The 19,980-nt window shown below is 33.4% G+C and overlaps 2 protein-coding genes across 2 annotated transcripts; one reads left to right on the plus strand and one right to left on the minus strand.

Moving 5' to 3' along the window:
- Positions 1 to 1,701: 1,701 nt before the first annotated feature.
- On the plus strand, positions 1,702 to 11,832 carry LOC100251059 (COP1-interacting protein 7). The gene is made up of 13 exons (XM_010651806.3): positions 1,702 to 2,074; positions 2,758 to 2,937; positions 4,649 to 4,769; positions 4,842 to 4,881; positions 5,278 to 5,330; positions 5,410 to 5,465; positions 6,125 to 6,277; positions 6,388 to 6,626; positions 7,174 to 8,798; positions 9,002 to 9,973; positions 10,538 to 10,943; positions 11,394 to 11,459; positions 11,577 to 11,832. Exons 1-13 carry the CDS (start codon positions 2,016 to 2,018, stop codon positions 11,642 to 11,644), a joined length of 4,038 nt encoding a protein of 1,345 aa, XP_010650108.1. The 5' UTR covers positions 1,702 to 2,015; the 3' UTR covers positions 11,645 to 11,832.
- Positions 11,833 to 12,002: 170 nt separating this feature from the next.
- LOC100245916 (putative protein phosphatase 2C-like protein 44) lies at positions 12,003 to 14,992 on the minus strand. The gene is made up of 5 exons (XM_010651807.2): positions 14,674 to 14,992; positions 14,121 to 14,420; positions 13,593 to 13,851; positions 12,696 to 12,850; positions 12,003 to 12,364 (listed from the first exon to the last, which is right to left on the minus strand). Exons 1-5 carry the CDS (start codon positions 14,704 to 14,706, stop codon positions 12,227 to 12,229), a joined length of 885 nt encoding a protein of 294 aa, XP_010650109.1. The 5' UTR covers positions 14,707 to 14,992; the 3' UTR covers positions 12,003 to 12,226.
- Between the last annotated feature and the right edge of the window lie 4,988 nt (positions 14,993 to 19,980).

A 19,980-nucleotide genomic window follows, 5' to 3' on the forward strand; every position in this document is an offset into this window, starting at 1 on the left:
ATATATAAATTATTTTTATATATTAAATAACATAATATAAAAAATTGTGAAGTTCAAATATTTTAATCATGAATATTGTTAAACATAACAAAATTTTCATTTTTTTAAATGGAAAATATTTGAATGTGATATAATTTTTATTTTAAATATTGAAAATAATATATATTTTATATTATTTTTTTATTCATTTTACAAATTAAATATAAATATGATATAACATATCTTATTAGATATGCTACATTAAAATATTATGTCTATGTATATTCAAATATATCATATCCCATTAGAAATCATATATTAGGATATGCATATCCTATCATATTCCGTCAATTAAACGTAGTTTCAAAGTTTTTGGAAACCTAATATAATCTTACATTATGTTTGATTTCAAAAAAACAATTGAGGGAAAAAATAAGGAGGAAAGGTGGAAATAAAGAAAAAATAAAAGAAAATAAAAATTATTTTTATATGTTTATTTTAAACTCATTTTACTCATTTAAACTCTTTTATATAAATATTAAATAATTAAAAAATGCATAAGTTTCTAATTAAGAAAATCATTTTTTTCTTTTTTTGATAGTTTCCAAGAAGCAAACATAGTTTTAGTGATAATAAAATTATTCAATTTTTTTTTTCTAATTTTCTTAATTGTTTAATTATTATTTTTTTTATAAAAAAGGTTCCCTTATCGGCTTGAAAGTTTATCAAAATTTAAAGAAATAAAATAATATAAATGGATGATATTGATGACATAATTTGTAAAATGATCATATTTCTACAATTTTATTCATAGGTGGTAAAATATTTATTGCAATAGACTAATTTAGGATGCAAAAAACAAAGGCTTTATTTCTACTACCATTTACTAATTTTAGATAAATATTAATAGGATTTGATTTTCTTTCACACGTGTATATGATAAGTCATAAAATATTGAAATTTAATATATATATATATATATAATTAAAAATTTAATATGAGTTCTCAATTAATGAATTCTTTTTACTATTTTTAAAAAATATAAAATTAATAAAAAAATATTATGTCAAAAAAATCCAAATATTTTTCACTTTAAAAAGAGTTAATTTTATTGAAATTTTTGAGGTTTAGTATAAATATATTTGTTAACCACATGTTTCAAATTTTATCAATTAATTTATCAAATTTATTTTTAAAAATTTGAAATGATGATTTAGTGTATTTATACTTAAACCTCGGAGGGTCAATGAAATTATGGTTGCTATAATGAATCCAAATACTTTTTCCTTGAATAAATCATGGTTTATCCATTTATAAACTATAGCCAGTAAAAGATGTCATCTATAAGCATTTTCCAATAACGTGGGACCCAGAATTGCTAACGTGGTAAAATGTGATTGGCCATTTGTGAAGGGTCAAACCAAGTGTTTTTCACTCCAAGCGCAGGTTAGTCCAGGCCACGTTCTAAGTAAATACTGTCATTTTAGTCATATGGCAACAACGTTACCGTTGAAAAGAAGGAATCAGGGCTAATTTCGTAACTTCTCAGTTAAAATCTCGCCGCATCCCTTCCTCACGCCTTATGGCCTGGCTGGCCAGCCTGCCCTGCCCACTAATGTCATCCCAAATACCGAAAATACCTCCGACCTTTTCCCCTTATTACATCAGCTGACCTCAACGCGAGACACGATACTTCTTCGCCGGTTTTGCTGTCTAGTGGGTATCCGAGACCAGCACTCTCTCTCTCTCTCTCTCTCTCTCTCGGATTCCCTCTCTCTCTCTCTTGCTCCCTCTCTCTCTCTCTCTCTCTCTCTCTCTCTCTCTCTCTCTCTCTCTCTCTCTCTCTCTAAAGCGCCATCAATACACGTCGTTTTAGGAATTAGGATTAGCATTCACTCTTTTGGCTCTGTAACCTTTTGCTCTGAGCTCCAAAACCCTTACTTTCTGGATCAAACTCCAAAAGCGTATTTCGGGGAGCAGCAGAGAAACACTCGAAGCTTCTTCTTCTTCGTGTTCTCTGTCTGCTTTTCGCAGTGATGAAATCTTCGACTCTGCTGGACTCGGCTGTTTTCCAGCTAACACCGACTCGGACCAGGTAAAGTTTCTGTTGTCAGTGGCGGCTGCGCTTCCCAGTGATTATTTGATTGGATAATTGCTTGGTTACTGTAGCGATCTGATAAGTGTTTTGTACATTTTTCTTTTTCGGGATCGGGTGGTTTGGACGTTGTTGTTGTTTGTGAATCTTGGTGGTGAACGTTTCAGTTGTCAATTTTTTTTAGGGTCCGTTCGGGTGTACTTTTGGGAGGATTTTTCCTATTTTGAGTAGAAAAGTATATAGGCCTTTGGGGGAGGAGTTTTGGTGAACACTGAAGAGGAATTTTGAGAAAAAAAATCCAAATGAAAATGAGGACAAAATAATCAGAAATCAACGTATGAATAGGAAAGGAGGCTTTAGAAACAAGAAAAAAGGATGGAACGCTGCCAAATGAGCTACCAGTAGTGGGATGTTTGGTTGTTGGGTTGTGTGTGTGAATGGGTTTTGCTAATTTGCAATCTTGCTCTAATTGCCCTGGATGGAGATGGGTAGAGGAGAAGTGTTTTAACTTTCCTCAAGGCTTCAAAATGAAAAATGACAATGTTAATGGGAAAATTAATTGGCCTCTGAGGTTCTGTCCGCTTTTGGCAGTTGTCAGGAGCTATGGATTTTGGTGGAGAATATAGTTTTCTAGCACTCATTCGGCAATTTTCAAATGGAAATCTGACTGCTTTCTTTGTCAGGTGTGATTTGATTATAACTGCGAATGGGAAGACGGAGAAAATCGCTTCAGGTTTGCTGAATCCTTTTCTTGCCCACTTGAAGACTGCTCAGGATCAGATTGCCAAGGGTGGTTATTCAATTATTCTTGAACCAAAACCTGGCAGTGATGCAACATGGTTTGCCAAGGGCACTGTGGAAAGGTTTGTACTGTTTTATGATGCTTCTCTCACAATCTGATTTTTCATCATGTATTTAACATATACATATTGGCATTGTCGGAAACTCATTTTGGTTTATGGAAATTCACTCTGTTTGGCTAATGGCAGGTCTCGTAAGATACACTGAAATTTTATGTGACTTGTGCCCATTTAGGTATTGATTGATTTGGAGAATATTGCTTGCCTTTATGGCAGACTGTGGATCAATTATTAAAACATGAACACCACACTTCCAAATATGATTTATTCATATTTTTTAAAATGGGAGACATAGGGAAAGCAGGCTTTTCCTCAAACATGACCAAGAGGCAGATTTTTATTTATTTGATTTTTTTTTAAATGTTCAAATTTATCCTCATTTTTAATAAAGCCATTTTGAAATATAATTCCTAAAACTATTGACATGGATGTTAAAAAGTCATCCCAAACAAGTTCTAAATCAATAGTGAAGAATCTTGTAGGTTACTAGAAAGTTTCGCTTTATGATAGGATTGGGTTGGGTAGGGATGCTTTTAGGATGAGCTGACTAGTGAACTGAGAATGCCCCTGAAATTCTTCACTAGATAAATTTGATTTTAGCATGTGATAAATGTTTCAATTGTATGACAAACTTCTAAAAGATGCAAGGGTGCAGCCGCGGTATTCAAGAGTATAAAAGGAGCACTTAGAGACTAAAAGAACATTAAAGTAAAAGGGGATAAAAAACAGACTCAAAACAGGCAATGTTCCATACCCAAGGTAGAAGAGAGCTTTTTAGGTATCATTCTTACTAATGATATTCCCGGGTTCAGTAAGTCTCAATATCAACCTATATGGTGTGATACATGAAAATAGTGTGTAAAAGATTGTGAAATGGAAGTTTCAAATAATAGAAAACCAACTATGGAGCAATGTGTAATCTCAGTTGCCATATGTAATATGATAAAACCTAACTGGGCTATTCTATCCTAATACCATGTAAGATTAGGATGTTTAACATTAATCATCAAGACTGTTGTGAAAACATTTTAAAAAAAATTATAAAATCAATAAAAAGAGTAAAGATTGTGTTTTCTCTCCTTTTTTGTTAATTATTTGCTTCTCTAATTCACATGATAATTCTCTCTGAGATAGAGGGACATTGTAAAGGAATAGAGAATACATTTGTGGTAGCTATAGTTATTTTTCGCTGACACTACTTCTTGGCAATATGTATTTGTTTTGTGCCTTATACATTTTAGGTCTCTATATTCTTCTCATCTTCCAATAGTTGAGATACAAATCTTTAACATCAAATACTTTAAACAATGGAGATGACCATCCAGCCAACTTTTTAGGATTTTGCATTGATTCTTTGAGGAGCTTCAAATTATTACAGAATGAGATTAGAAATTGACACTAAGACAGCTGCTCTCCAGTAGCTGAGTTGATTCTTGATTAGTAGATTTATAATTTCTTTTTTCTCTTTTTAGCAATTTTCTTATTATTCCACTGTTGAAGCGGTTGGTGAATCGATCACATCTATCTGTTGTAACTATTGCGCTAGTGCTTCACATTGTTTTGATGACTACATGGCATCTTGAATCTTGCTCTCACTAGGGTTTGGAGTTGAGTAGCCCATTGCATTAAGCTTGTTAAAGCTGACATAGTTCTTTGTTGATTTTTCTCTTCCCATCAAATGCCATGGTTGACCGATATGTGTTGGTTTTTCTAGGTTTGTTCGATTTGTGAGCACTCCAGAGGTATTGGAACGGGTGTACACAATAGAATCTGAGATCATACAGATTGGGGAAGCAATTGCAATTCAGAGCAACAACGATTTAGGGTTGAGCGCTGTAAGTAAACTTCATCAGAATCTGTTATCTGTTTGTCATAAAATGGTCATATCCAGCTTGTTTGTGTGTCAGGTAGTAGATCATCAAGCAAAGCCTGTTGAAAGCATTGAAGGTACTGCTGTCAGGCCCATATTATGCATGTCTTGCTAGAATTCTTTCTGTTTGTTTCTTCTCGGTTGGACAGTGTATTCTGTTCTTGCTTCTTCATTTTGACCTGAAATTCTTTTATATGAATTCTTTAGTTGGACAGCGTTTTTTTTTTTATTGTTTTTTTTTATATATTTTAAATTTGAAATTCTTTAATGGATCATGAAATTCTTTTATATGGTATTATCTTGCATTCTTCCCCATCTTATAGCTAAAGATTCTATCAACCAAGTTTGCGCTTGGTTGATTATGTCTGTTCCAGATCTTAATACTGGGAGGCAGATGTGAAGGCGATTTTTTTGCTAACTTCAATAGTATTCTTTTTTTTGGTTAATAATTATGCCTGCTTGGTTTTGAACAGGTAGCAAGCCTGTCCTAGATACAAGTGAGGAGAAAGCAATTGTCCTTTACAAGGTAGCTGAATGTGAAAACCCTCATTAGATAATGCAAAGTCTGGAAATTTTTTGACTTGGTTTCTTTGAATGTCTTGCAGCCTGGTGCACATCCACCTGAAGCCAATGGATCAACTACACAGGAGGGAAATTCAAAGTATATACTACCACTACCATGAGTAACATTATTTTTTATGCAAATCTAATTGTTAATTGAAAGTTTATGTGGGGGCAGTAGCATAATTTCATCTTGTAGCAGCTTCCACTTGCTGATGCAGACGTAATTTTTTTTCCTTCATTTTCCTGGGAGTTCATGCTTGTAGAAGTATAATTGGGATGCCACTTACCTGCAATGCTATTTGTTATATGTACAATTAGAAGCCAATTAAACAGTCAAAATATTTCAAATCCATGACAAGGAGATTCCTCCTTCAATTGTATAGTGGTGTCTTCAACACCTATGCCATACAGGCTTATTAAATGCAGTCTGTCTCGGTTATTGCGACAAATTCAAATTCAATCTAATGTCAATCATGGATTAAATTACATATTGACTCCTGAATATCCCATCTATATCTGTAAAAGCATTAAAATGTGTCCTGCTTAAGAATAGACCAGTTTCCCTCCAAAGATAAAGTTAGAAAGTTATGAATAAAAAGGCAAATAAGTATGCGTGGCAAATATCTTCATGTTGTATTGATTTTTAAGATTATGGTGCTTGCTACATCTACCTATATCTTTTATTCATCTCAATAATTCAAACGCTTCTGCCATAGTATTAATATTATATAATTTTTTATTTATGCTATTAATCAGAGTTCAGCTTTTAAAAGTCCTGGAAACACGCAAAACTGTGCTTCAGAAAGAGCAAGGGATGGCTTTTGCTCGTGCTGTAGCTGCTGGTTTTGATATCGATCACATGACACCTTTGCTGTCATTTGCTGAATGCTTTGGAGCCTCACGTTTAATGTAAGCACCATTTATTTCATTATATTATTTTATTTTTTTTACATTAATAATGGATGTTGTTATTGTTGAAGAACTATTTCTGGATGATGATGGATTTATGCATACAACAGGGATGCATGTTTAAGATTTTTGGATTTATGGAAAAGCAAGCATGAAACTGGCCAATGGCTGGAAATTGAAGCAGCTGAAGCGATGTCCAGCCAATCCGACTTCTCTTCCATGAACCCATCAGGCATTACCCTTTCAAATATGGTCAACAAACAGAAAGAATTCAGGGAAGCATGGCCTGAATCCCTTAGTGAGTTGGCTTCAGAAAATAACGGAAAAGCTCGTATTGATGCAAGTGCAGGTATGGGCTTATAGAGAGTCTACATTATTTTTTTTCTCCACATGAATAATATCTGTTTTTTTCTAATTTTTGACCAGGTTATTAATACTTATATCTTTGATGGAGAGGGTTTAGTATTTTTTTCATTATACATAGGATGAAACATCACATTTGGATGCACAAAATAGGTTGTTTAATCTTTCTTATGAAACAAAACTTTTGGTAGCACATGTGAATAGAGGGTGTTAAGCTAAGGGCCTTTAAACAAATGAATTGCAACACAGATCTTACGGTCCTGAAGGTGTATGACAAGCATCCTTGTTGAAAATAAGATAACCTTGGGTCTTTTGAATGACATTACATAGACCGAGGATGAAGGAGGTCATCATAGGAACTTGACTCAGTCTTCACCTGCTAACAATTAGGAGATATACGAGTTTCCTTGTTACAGTGCTCTCTTGAAGTTATTCGTACCCTAACTAAATCCTTAATGTGGCATTGAGTTTCTACTTGATCTTTTCTTTATATTTTTTGAGTTGATCAGAGTCATATTTGCTTTCTTTCATAGATGAGAAGCCTCCCATGGATCACCAAGTACCTCTGGGTCACCAAGAATATTTTCAAGGCCAGTTTCCACATCATATGTTCCCTCCCTGGCCCATTCATTCACCACCTGGTGCAGTACCAGTCTTTCAACCATATCCCATGCAAGGCATGCCTTACTATCAGAACTATCCAGGAAATGGCTCATTTGTTCAGCCACCATACCCACCAATGGAGGATTCTAGATTCAGCCCTGGTTATAGAATGGGTCAAAAAAGGCATTCTATGGATAGTAGGGATAGCAATACAGAATCAGAGACATGGGATGCGGATGCTTCCAAAACAAGATCAAGCTATGGTTTGGAGTTGGAGAAGGAAGCTTCACAGAGTCCAGAATTGCGGAAGAAAGCTAACCGTTCAGGTAAAAAGAAATCAGGTGTCGTTGTCATTCGAAACATCAATTACATCACTTCAAAGAGGCAGAATTCTTCAGGTAGTGAATCACAGTCTGATTCCAATGAAACTGATGAGGAAACTGGAGACTTACAGATGGATGCTTCTGAAATGAAGCATAAGAGCTCTTTGAGATCCTCAAAAAGAAAAGAAAGCAGCACAAAGTCTATGGATGCATCAAAGTCATCTGATAAGGAGGACAGAACTTATGAGAAGGAACCAGATGTTGGACACTGGCAAGCATTTCAGAGTTATTTGCTGAGAGATGCTGATGAAGATAAGCGTTCTGTGGACCAAGGCATGTTTGCCATGGAAAAGGGGGTTAAAGTGAAACGGAGGCAAAGTGCAGTTGGTGATGATCCTTTGGCTATTGCTGAACGGGATACTGGTGAAATCCGAGAAGGGAGGATGACTGAATTTCATAAAATTAGTGGAAATTTGACCTGCAGGCCAAAGTTGTCAAACGATGAACTGTTGATTTCTGGAAGAGAGGGTCATTCTGGTGGTGCTAGTGGATCCACTGATGGCCAGATGGATGTGCAATACATAGAAATAGATGGTAGAAGAGTTCGATATCGAAGGACTTCAAATGATGCTTTTATGATTCATGGACAAGAAAACCAGTTGCATTTCACAACTTCTACAGATCCACTGGCGATAAATGGATTTGAAGGTACCACTGGTAACTTGGATAGAATATCAAATAATATGGCTGATGAATCCTATATAGTTCCATTAAGGTCAATAGATCATGTTGAAGCTGATGATAGAAATGCTATTGATATGGATTCTGAGCTTCCATCAGCACTTCAAAATGCAGAAAACTGTTCTAATAGGATGGAAAGGCAAATTGATTACGAGCCAGATGATTTAACCTTGATGCCAGAGCGTGGAACCGAAAAGGGGTCAACTGGTTATGACCCTGCTTTAGAATATGAAATGCAGGCTCATGGTAAGGATGCTGCTTCACTGGTTAATAGAAAGAAGGAAGTGGTGGCTGATGCTAAGCAAGGACCAAAGAAGTCAGATAAGGACCGGAGGCCCAAAGTTAGTCCAGATCCTCTAGACAAGAAGAAGATTGTGGGAGCAACCAGAAAGGGAAAGCCTTCAAAATTGAGTCCTTTGGAAGAAGCACGAGCGCGTGCTGAGAGGTTAAGAACCTTTAAGGCTGATCTCCAGAAAGAGAAGAAAGAAAAGGTACTTTGCTTACCTTTTTTTCAACAATTTTCTCCACATTGAAATGTTAGAATAGTAGAGTGAAGTGTCCAGTGATGTTGGCTAGAACATATCTGACCAGTTTCTATGGCTAGTTTATATCAGAAATTCTCTCTTAGGGCATGATTAGCTACATTTAGGTACTCCAACTAATTTATTTTATATCACAAAATTATCTTTTTCAGGAAGAGGAAGAGATGAAAAGAAAAGAAACTCTGAAGATAGAGAGGCAAAAGAGGATTGCAGCACGAAGCAGTTCAATCCCTGCTCAATCACCATTATCCTCACAGCAAACTAGAAAAAGGTTGCCGGCAAAAATTTCACCAAGCTCTCTCAAAGGATCCAAATTCAGTGATTCTGAGCCTGGATCATCATCACCTCTGCAAAGATACACTGTCAGAACTGCTTCTTTGGGTTCTGGTGATTCTCAGAAAGTCTCTAAACCTGGAAGAACGAGTAATGGCAGCCACTCAGCTGAGAACAGGTTAAGCCGGTCAGTATCAGCTTTGCCTGAACCTAAGAAAGAGAACAATGGTTTAACACCTGATCCAAAGGTATCGATGGCACGAATTAGAAGATTATCAGAGCCTAAAATGAGCAGCAGCCATCAAGTTTCTTCGGTGAAGCTGCGAAGTGCTGAATCAGTACCAAAACCAAAGATATCTGATGAGCCTGAAAGCAAGAAAATATCCGCCATTATTAATCTTGACAGAACTAAGGGTGCTACACTTCCAGAAATTAAGATTAGAACATCTAAAGGCCCTCTTGATGTGGTCCAGAACAAATCTGCAGCAAAAGAGATGACGCAGAAAGTGAATGTGACCAAGTCTTCTGGAACAACTGGAGGTGCTGAGCTGAAGAGGAAAGGTGACAAAATTTCAACTCACTGTGATATGGAGGAGAACCCAGTAGTTGAGAAGACGGTTGTAATGCTTGAATGTGAGAAGCCGTCTGTTCCTGTTGTTCAAGTGTCAAAAGAAAAGATGGGGGCACAAGAGGGTCAATATGATAACTATGAAGTTGGAGTGAAGAATGAGGTGGTGTCTGATTATGCTGCTATTCGTGCACCACCTTCACCACTTACCATGGATGGAGTTGATAAAGAACCCATTGAGTGCCAATTACAAGAGCAGCCCAGTTCTTATGAGGCAGGATTGGTAAGAAATAAAGAACATAGCTTTGATCTCAGTTATTTATTGATGCTTTATACGAATTTAAATGGATGATCATTCCACCTAGCATTTGACAGGTAAAAGCAAAGACATTTGAACAGTTGCTGAATGTTGTAATTATGGAAGTTCAGGAATACAATATACATGGATAAATAATATAGTATGATCATTCCACCTAGCATTTGACAGGTAAAAGTAAAGACATTTGAACAGTTGCTGAATGTTGTAATTATGGAAGTTCAGGAATACAATATACACAGATAAATAATATAGTATATGAATAGGAAGCATTTTATTGCATTGCATGCATAAACCTGGCTGTTTTGACCTGATCTTAATGTGTATGATTCCCTTGCATCTGTCCTTTTATACTTGAAGAATCAATGATATTTTGACATGCATTTAAATGTGAAAAAATATTTCGTGATTTATTGAGGTTGCTGAAGAAAACAAATCAATTTTCCCCTGCAGTTAAAATGGTATCTTCAGTTTGGTAGGTTGGCAACCATGTCAATGATCTTACTTTTGTTATATATCTTCTGTGGTTAGGTCACAATGCGTGCAACAGGCCAACCAGAGGGATCACTTAAATTGCCAAGCATCAAGATTGCTGAAAAACCTTATCAAGCCCCTTTTGCTCGGAATTCTTCATTAGAAGATCCATGTACTGAAAATTCAGAGTACGGCAAAGCCCCCCCAACAAATGTAGAGATGGCAACAACAGGAGCAGACACTGTTAAAGCACTTGTATCTGATTTTAAAGACGTGAAACTAGAAAAGATTCCAGAAGAAAAGGCTCAGGTAAAGGAGTCGAAAGGATTTAGAAGGCTTTTGAAGTTTGGAAGGAAGAGCCATAGCACAGCTGCAGGTGATCGGCATGCTGAATCAGATAATGGAAGTATTAATGGTTCTGAGGCAGATGAATATGCATCAAATGCTGCTTCTTCTAGTGAAGGTAACTGCAATTCCCCCTACCCTGCACTAATGAACTATGACATACAGAATGCATGATTCTGTCCAAGTCATATTACTACAACCCATCACAGCAATACCATCATTGTTAATATAATATATATATATATATATATATATATATAAATTCATAATTGAAATCAACACAAAGAAGTGATTCTATTTTGAGTAAGTTTTCCTTGAGTATTTCTATTAATGATCAGGAGCCAATATTCCTCAAGTCAAGCTCCTAGCATGATTGTAGTAACAGTTTACATCAAATAACCTCCTTTTTTCATTGACTTGGCATATGCATATGTGATGATTGATAGTATATATACTTCAAGTTTTATGTCAATGATAGTTTCCAGTGGTGGTTTGATTATATATCTACATATATACATACACAACCTCTGCAAAAGCTGACCCATCTATTTTCAATTGACATCACCAGTTCATACATTGAAGAATTTAATATCTCAAGACGAAACCCCTACCGACGGGACAACTGCACAGAAGTGTAAGTGCTCACTCATTCAAGAATCTTAGTAACATTTTCCCTTTGTTTTCTTCCTGGGCATTATTTATTAGCGAATGAATGTGTTTGAGTTAAAAGATATGATTCATTTGGCTGCAGCTTCTCGATCCTTCTCTCTGTTGTCGCCCTTTCGCAGCAAGACAAGTGACAAGAAGCTGACAGCATGAAAGTGATGAAGCAGCATGCTTTTATTATTTTGCCCCTTTTAGCTGTGAATGGTTGAAAATGCATGTTTTATCGTTTTGCTGTCTTATAAGAATGATAATTATTTTTAACCTTATTGTTGTAAAAAAACCGGGTCATTTTGTACATTCAGATCTTTTTTTCAGTTCCAATTGGATTGTCTCTCTCTGCATTTGATTGATGAAAACAGGTAATCTTTGGCAGAAAAGATGAGGGGAAAATTTTGTACCTTTAGAAAACGCTTTCGGTATTCATATCTTAATTTTGATGAAGACCAAAGGCGTTAGAAAGAGGTTGATTATCCCAGGAAATCTGTGCTTGTTATATAATTCTCCTGAAAAGTTTACACAATAATCTATTATTTTTTATTTCTTTTAATAAAGGAAAATTGAAAGTTGCAGGGCAACGGTCGCCAAGCGCGAAATCACACGTAAAAACAACACACACGCACGCTAAATTCCTGTTTATAAAAATCTCTCCGGTCTCTCTAGCTTATTGTTATTTACCATACAAAATGTCTATTCATGGACTCTGAGCAATGATGGCAACAGCAGTGTATGAGTGAGTCAGTCGAAGTGAATGACCAAACAAGAAATGTTGCTCCTACTCATTCTAGTTAAAGCCTCCTTTGCTAAGCACTCAGCAGCTTCTTGTGCATTCTCTATGTGCCTGATGAGATTCACAGCCTCTTGATTCTTTATCACCTTCACAAAAGCAGGTACCCTCAATTGAGCATTTCTAGTCTAAACAATCTTTTTGAAGAAAAATTAGAGATCTAACAAAATTTAGAAATCATTTTAGAAAGTTGGAAAAATACTTAGAGGTCAGTAGTGATTCTAGGAAGTGTTTTTAATATTTTTAATACTTAAAATATTTTATCATTCAAGTATTATAAATACTAGAAACGTTTTTTAAAATCATTCCCACTTTAAAAACACTTTTAGAGGAAATGTTTTTATTAAAAGCACTTTGAAGAAAGGCATATCAAAAGGAAGGAAAAATTCATGCATTTGGTAGGTTGTTTCCTGGTCTTACCTCCCATATGCCAGTGCTTGCCAAGATGATAAATTCTGTATTGGAATCAATACTTTCAGCACCCACAAACACTCCCAAGCTTTTAGGTTGCCTATCATCCCCTGTAGTGCCCGAGTTGAATGCCAACATGCGAACTTTAGGCATGTGGAAAGCACCTAACATCAACCAGTGTCATTATACAAACTTACATACATGCTAGCACCGAAACAAAAGAATTTTTATTTTCATTCTCTAATATTCGTAATATACTTCTTATTGGATTTTAACTTAAGATATAATGAATAAAAGCTTCCATTTTAAAAGTAAACTCAAACTAGTTTCAAAAATACTAATGGCATCAAATCATTGCCTACCAAACTCCCCAACTTGTTGAATGTGTGTTGAAATTTAGATCGTTGGGTAAGGTACAAATAAATGGGATGAAAGTATAATAATACAAACGAATAGGATTTGAATATGAGACCATGACACCGAATATGTACACTTGACACTACATGATTTGTAGATATCAAGTCATGGGATTCGAAGATTTGCGCTTGATTGATGGTGCCTTATTGATACCCACAAAAAAGTACCTTGCATTAGTGTAGTAAGGCCTTATTAGTTGGTAGGATTTTGCCTTTGCTTCTTAGTAAGACTAGGGTCCCATTTGGCATACTACTCTTTGATTGCTTTAAAGTTCTCTTTGACTGGCAAAAGAAGTTTTAAACTAGGAAAGAAGAAGTTTATGCAGAATAATACATTGTCCTAAAGTAAAGATAGAAGTGCTTTGGCTAAAGTGTTTTGAATATCTTCTAAAAAAATTTCACTAAGAAACCATGGGATTATTTGTAGAAAATTTTAGCAAAATAAAAAGGCTTAAATTAATATTAGAATGATGGGAAAGGTGACAGATACCTGAAATGAGTCTACGAATCCAACTTTGTTTGCCTGTGTGGCGGTGCTTTCTGCCAATCTGGTGAGCCACACCATCTTTACACACAACAGCCCTGTAATCACCCATGTTAGCCAGCACCAGCTTTTCCCCATTCATCACCATGGCTGATGCTGAACCCACTTTCCAAGCCTCATCTGCGTTCTCTATTTCTGTCACCTTTGCCTTTGCGCCCAGGTATGCCTTCTTCATTGCTTCTTTGCTCTTTCTACTTATTTGGGACTACAATCATAATGTAACATTCTCAACTTTTGGTAACCCACTTATTAAAAAGAAAAAAGGGAATTATTACATACACCGTACGTATCAATTCATTATCATCCTTACCATATATCAATATTAATATTCAAAATAATTAAAATGCATATATCAATAGCTTTTTTAGAGAATGAAAATGAAGGCTTGACTTTTTCACAAAATCAGAAAGATTAATACTATATGTATATTCAGGGGAAAAAAAAATTGCAGAATTCCTCTAAAATCAGACGTACCTCTTTGGGCTTCCTGTCAAAGAAATGGGATTGCATGGACTTCGTAATTCCATCACCGATTCTACTGTCAGAAACTCCAAAAAACCAGACTTCCATCTCTTCAATCTGCTCTCTCTGCACCACCACAGAGTCTGAATTTTCCTCCTCGAAACCACAATCACAAGCTCCTCCGAAAGATCGATCCTCGATTACATGATACCCATGAGAAATAGGCACCATCCAAGACGGCTTCTGGGTGGTAAGAGACCGTCTTTTCTTGCTCCTTGAATCCCCCACCAGCAGCTGTCTCAGCCTAAATGCCTGCCATATTCATCAAACATCTTTCAGATCAACCATCCATGGAATTTTGACGACTTTTCTATGCCCCATTTCTCTACAACTCCCCAACTCAAAGAGAAGACCAGAGTTTATCACTGGTGATTCCATGGGTGCAATCTAGAACTGGGTATTCCATTTGGAAGCCGAAAAGAAAAGAAAAGAAAATATAGCAAAATGGAGAAGAACACATTGATCTATATAAAAGAGATGATATAAACTATCAAAACAGTTTTACCTTGAGCCTGAGATGAAGATTCTTGAGCCCCATGTTATCCCAGATAAGCTGTATTCGGGACTCCAATATATGAAGAAGATGATCAAAAGGAAGAAACCGAAAATGAATAAAAAGTATAAAAAAAAAAATTAAAAAAAAAAACCCTCAAATATCAGAAAGTTTTTAGAGGGTGAATCTATCCTTCCATGCTAAGTATTTATTGGGCTTTTTGAAGTCAATGCAGAGTTTAAATGACGTTAAAGACTTTCTGTCTCAACCCCATTTTAGGGTTTATCATGGATCAATGGAAGGGATTTATTAGCATGTAACGATCCGTTCCTGCTTTTCTAGTTAAGGCAGGTGATACTCATCCATCATCCATCATCCATCATCCCATCCTCCATCATGCATCTCCTGGCCACTTTTTTGAATGACCCAAATCTAAATATGAGACAAATAATACTTTTTTTTCTTTGTTAGGGTTAAACCAATTTACTCGCCATCTGATATTTTATTATTTTTATTTAATTATTATTATTATAAAAAATAAAGGAAAAATTATTTCTACTTCACCAATTGATGAGATAATAAATGGGTCGAGTTGGCAGCTTTAAATTTTTTAATTTAAATATCTTGTAATTGATATCTCCAACTCAGCTTCAACTTTTTATTTTTTTTTATTTTTTTATTTGAATTTTTTTAGTTTCTATCCTTTTCTAAAAGTAGGGGAAAAAAATTAGAATGATAATACTTTTTGAAATAATTTAGTTATTATCCATTGTCTTTATATTATCTTGTTAAATATAATGTGTATTTAATAAAAGTGTATCATCCAAATTCGCAGATAAAAATATGAAATTCAAATAGATGGAAATGAAAATGAAATGAAATTACATGATTGTACATGCAAAACAAATGGATTCATCGGTTTGTTGAGCATGAAGCTCAATTACATGATGTAGCTAGAAATTTAATACATGAACTCTAGAAAAATGGATAATTTTGAAATAGGGAAAATTAATAACTTTGGTATTTATATCAAATTAAATTAAATCATTGGTTGAGGTGGCCAAAATTTGATAGATAGAATTAATTTAAATAATTAAATTTCAAAAGAAAAATATATTTTTTTAATGGAAGTTAGAGTCCATTGGTACCAACTTAGCCACCATAACTGATGTGAAACAGAGCTTACTGTCTTTCTTTCTTCCTCAAGGAATTTCTCGTATCGACAAAGCCTATGAGTAGTAACTTGATCACGTATCGAGATGAAATGTCCCAAGTGAGCGTAACAATACCAACATATGGTAGTCTTTTTTAATTAGTCCTGTTTACTCTTTTTAACCAGGGGCCTTCATCAAAGGAATTACTAATCTCTCGATTTTTTTGTTTGACATTCTCATCTTTCTTTCTTTGAGAGATCAGACAATGGAACTCTCAAATCTCATAACAATCGTTATATACGCAATTACATCATTAGACAGCACACATCACAACTCTTACCTCATCTACTTCATTTGTGACCTATGAAGCTTAAAGTCAATTTGACAATGTTTCTATTTAAAGTGTTTTTAATAAAAGTATTTTTTTCTTTTCAAATTCTTAGTAGTATTTCTTAAATTTTATCAAACACCTATATTTTTTTTTTTCAAAATCATCTTAAACCATTTTTATTATCTCTTATCGGTATAACCTACCATATTTATTTTCCTACTTTCCATATTTCTAATTTTAAATGGGTAGGAATGACAACCCAACAACACTCTAGCACAAATTTTTATTCATTAATTTTTTTTTGTGGATATATATGTGTAATTTAATAAGATTTACTTTTGTTCTATAAAAAAATGGACAAGAAATTTGACCAAGTTTGATTCAAGATGAGAACAAGTCTTTGAGAGAGTTGACGCGTGGAAATCTTAAGTTGGAAATGGTAAAATTTGTGGACCAAGACCTTCGACCAGCTTGTTTTGCACTCCATATATGATTAGAATGCCTAATTACCATCTCAAGCGGTTTCTAAAGCTAGAAGTCTACATTTGATGAAGAGAAAGGGAGGATCTCGTGTGCATGGGAAAATCCTTTGTTCTAACTAATCATCCCTAAATTTCACACCCATTAATATGAACTTTGAGAAACTATAAAATATCTATTTCATTAAGGTTACATTTGATGTCTAAAAAATTAAGAAAAAATATTTATTAAAAAAAAAGGAGAAAAAGTAAAAGAAAAAAATGAAAAAAAATAAATTTAATCATTAAATTATATTTATATAATGCTTCAAACTAATTAAATAAAAAAATTTCGATTTTAAAAAAAATATTTTGTACAAGTTTATCTAAAAAAGGAATTTTTCTTAACTTTTATTAAAAAAAATATTTTTTTTACAAATTATTTAGAAAATAAATTTATCTTAAAAACATGTGTTTTTTTCTTTTACAATTTAATCTATATATATATATATATATATATATTATTAAAAAAAATATTTTTTTTACAAATTATTTAGAAAATAAATTTATCTTAAAAACATGTGTTTTTTTCTTTTACAATTTAATCTATATATATATATATATTATTTTTTTATTTTTTATTTATTTTGCAAGCAAATAGATGATACGTGGAATGATCGGCTATGGATGAAAAAAATCATTGATTTTTTGACAATATATCAATAAAAAATTGTCGATTTGTGACAAAAATAACTATTCCACTGTGCTTGTGATCTGACAGCCCAAATCACACTCGCGTTTGAACAAATAACCTAGATCATGCTCGTGTATGCAACAGTCAAATGCTCCGCTATGAACTTGATCTAGCAACTAAAATCATGCCTGCATTGATGGAATGACCCAGGTCACACCCGTGTATGCAATGATCATCTGCTCCACTATTGGCATGATTTGACAGCTTAGATCATGCTCGTGTTAACCCAACGACCCAAATCAAGCCATGTTTTTAAAGATGATGCAAAGGTTAGAATGGTGATCCAAGGGCCTAGATTTAATTTGGGAGATGATCCAATGGTTGGGAAGTGATCTCAACGACTATTTGATGATTTAATAATCATATTTCGATCTAACGGTCAGAAATGATTTTTAACTTTAAAATCACTTTCCAATGACTATTTTGACACAAATTTTTCTATAAATAGTTGATTCTCAATCCATTTCATCTACATTTCATTCCAAAGAGTATTGATCTCTTATTGCCTTTTTTTTTTTTTTTTTTTTTTTCAAAATCTTATAAATTTGGGAATTTATAAGTCAAGTTTGTGGATTAACTCCTAGCCAAGGTTGCTAAATTATTGTAATGTATGTTTGCTTTAAATTTTAATTATTTTGTATTAAATTTAATTTATTTAATTAATAGAATTTAAGTTATTTGTTTAAGTTTAATGATAGTTTAATGTTAATTTTCAATAAATTAGTACATTTTCAATATGTAAGTAAATTAACTTAACATAGTTATACATTTAATTCACATCATTAGTGGATTTGCAATTAATTAATTTTAAATTAATGATTTAATTTTATTTTGATATTCAAATGTAGTTAATTAGTAGATTTGTAATTAATTAGTATATTTTCAATAGATTTAAATAAATTGACTTAACATAGTTATATATTTGATTCACTTAATTAGTGGATTTGTAATAAATTAATTTTAAATTAATAATTTTATTTTATTTTGATATTCAAATGTAGTTAATTAGTAGATTTGTAATTAATTAGTATATTTTCAATAGATTTAAATAAATTGACTTAGCATAGTTATATATTTGATTCACTTAATTAGTAAATTTGTAATAAGTTAATTTTAAATTAATGATTTAATTTTATTTTGATATTCAAGTGTAATTAATTAGTAGATATGCAACTAATTATTATATTTTCAATAGATTTAAGTAAATTAACTTAACATAGTTTTATATTTGATTCACATAATCAGTAGATTTATAATAAGTTAATTTTAAATTAATAATGATATTCAATTGTAATAATAACCTATTGAAAATAAATTAACTTAGTATATTTTTAAGTTAGTATAGCATTGAATTTAAATTAGTACATTTTTCAATTAATTAGTATATTTTCAATAAATTTAAGTAAATTAACTTAATATAGTTATACATTTGAATTATATAATTTATATATTTACAATAAGTGAATGAGATTAATGATTTAATTTTAGTATTTTACTTCATTAATAGACATTGAACTTAAATTACTTCAATTTCATGTTATGCATGGTTCAAGTTGAAGAGAATGGTAGTGGAAGTAGAGGTGGTATGAGTGGCATGTCGGGGCAAGATCCAATTTGGAAGCTTTTTTCACTAGTGGAGGGGAACATAAATGAGACAATTTGTAACTATTGTAGACTGTTGATGGGGAGTGAAGGCATTACTCGATTCAAGTTCCATTTAGTGCATACACACTTGCACAACAACACTAAGAAGTGTCCTAGAGTGCCTTTTGAAGTGAAAGAAAAGATACAAGAGATGTAACATAAAAAAAAAAAAACCAAAGCAAAAGCAAAGAAAGTTGCATATATTGAAGAGATATGTGCTCAATTACGAGGCACAATGGAGGGCAACCATACACATGTCATAGATGATGATGATGATGATGATTACGAAGATGTGTACATATATCTGGCAGATATGCACCTTGATGAGTGGGATGCTTGTCGAGCTGTAGTTTACATCGTGATAGAATGGGATCGACAACAATATGAAACATTTGTGGAAAACAAATGTAAACCAAGGGAGTCATCACGTTCTAGTGATGCATAAGGCTGATGTGCAAATCACACAGTATGCAACATTCAGACCTATCAACACCTATTGCTCCCTCACTCTATAAGTCTTCTACAACAAGACAAAAAAATATCAAAGATATATTCAAATGTGGTTCCATTATAGAAATAATGAGACACTTAATAAGCAAAGTCTTCATTTATGAGAGTGTTGCACCCCATAAAGCAAGCTCTTACCACTTCAAGAATATGATTATCGATGCATAACATGCAAGTAATTATTAATTACTTTATTTTTATATTGTTTAAGTAGGTGTAGTATTTCGTAATATCTTTTAAATATTTTTTACATATGAATGACATGAATGGGAATCAAACCTCCATCTTCATATGAAATGGAAGCTTATGTGAACCAACAAAGAAAAAAATGGAAAACATATGGGTGCAAAATAATGCCCAATGGATGGACAAGGCCCACGAAATTAAAGTATAATTAATTTCATGACCTATTCAAAAGGGACCACAATGTTCCTTAAGTTAGTCGATGCATCCAATAATATCAAAGGCCAC

Source organism: Vitis vinifera, chromosome 5, assembly GCF_030704535.1.
Source record: "Vitis vinifera cultivar Pinot Noir 40024 chromosome 5, ASM3070453v1".
Taxonomy (NCBI): Eukaryota; Viridiplantae; Streptophyta; class Magnoliopsida; order Vitales; family Vitaceae; genus Vitis; species Vitis vinifera.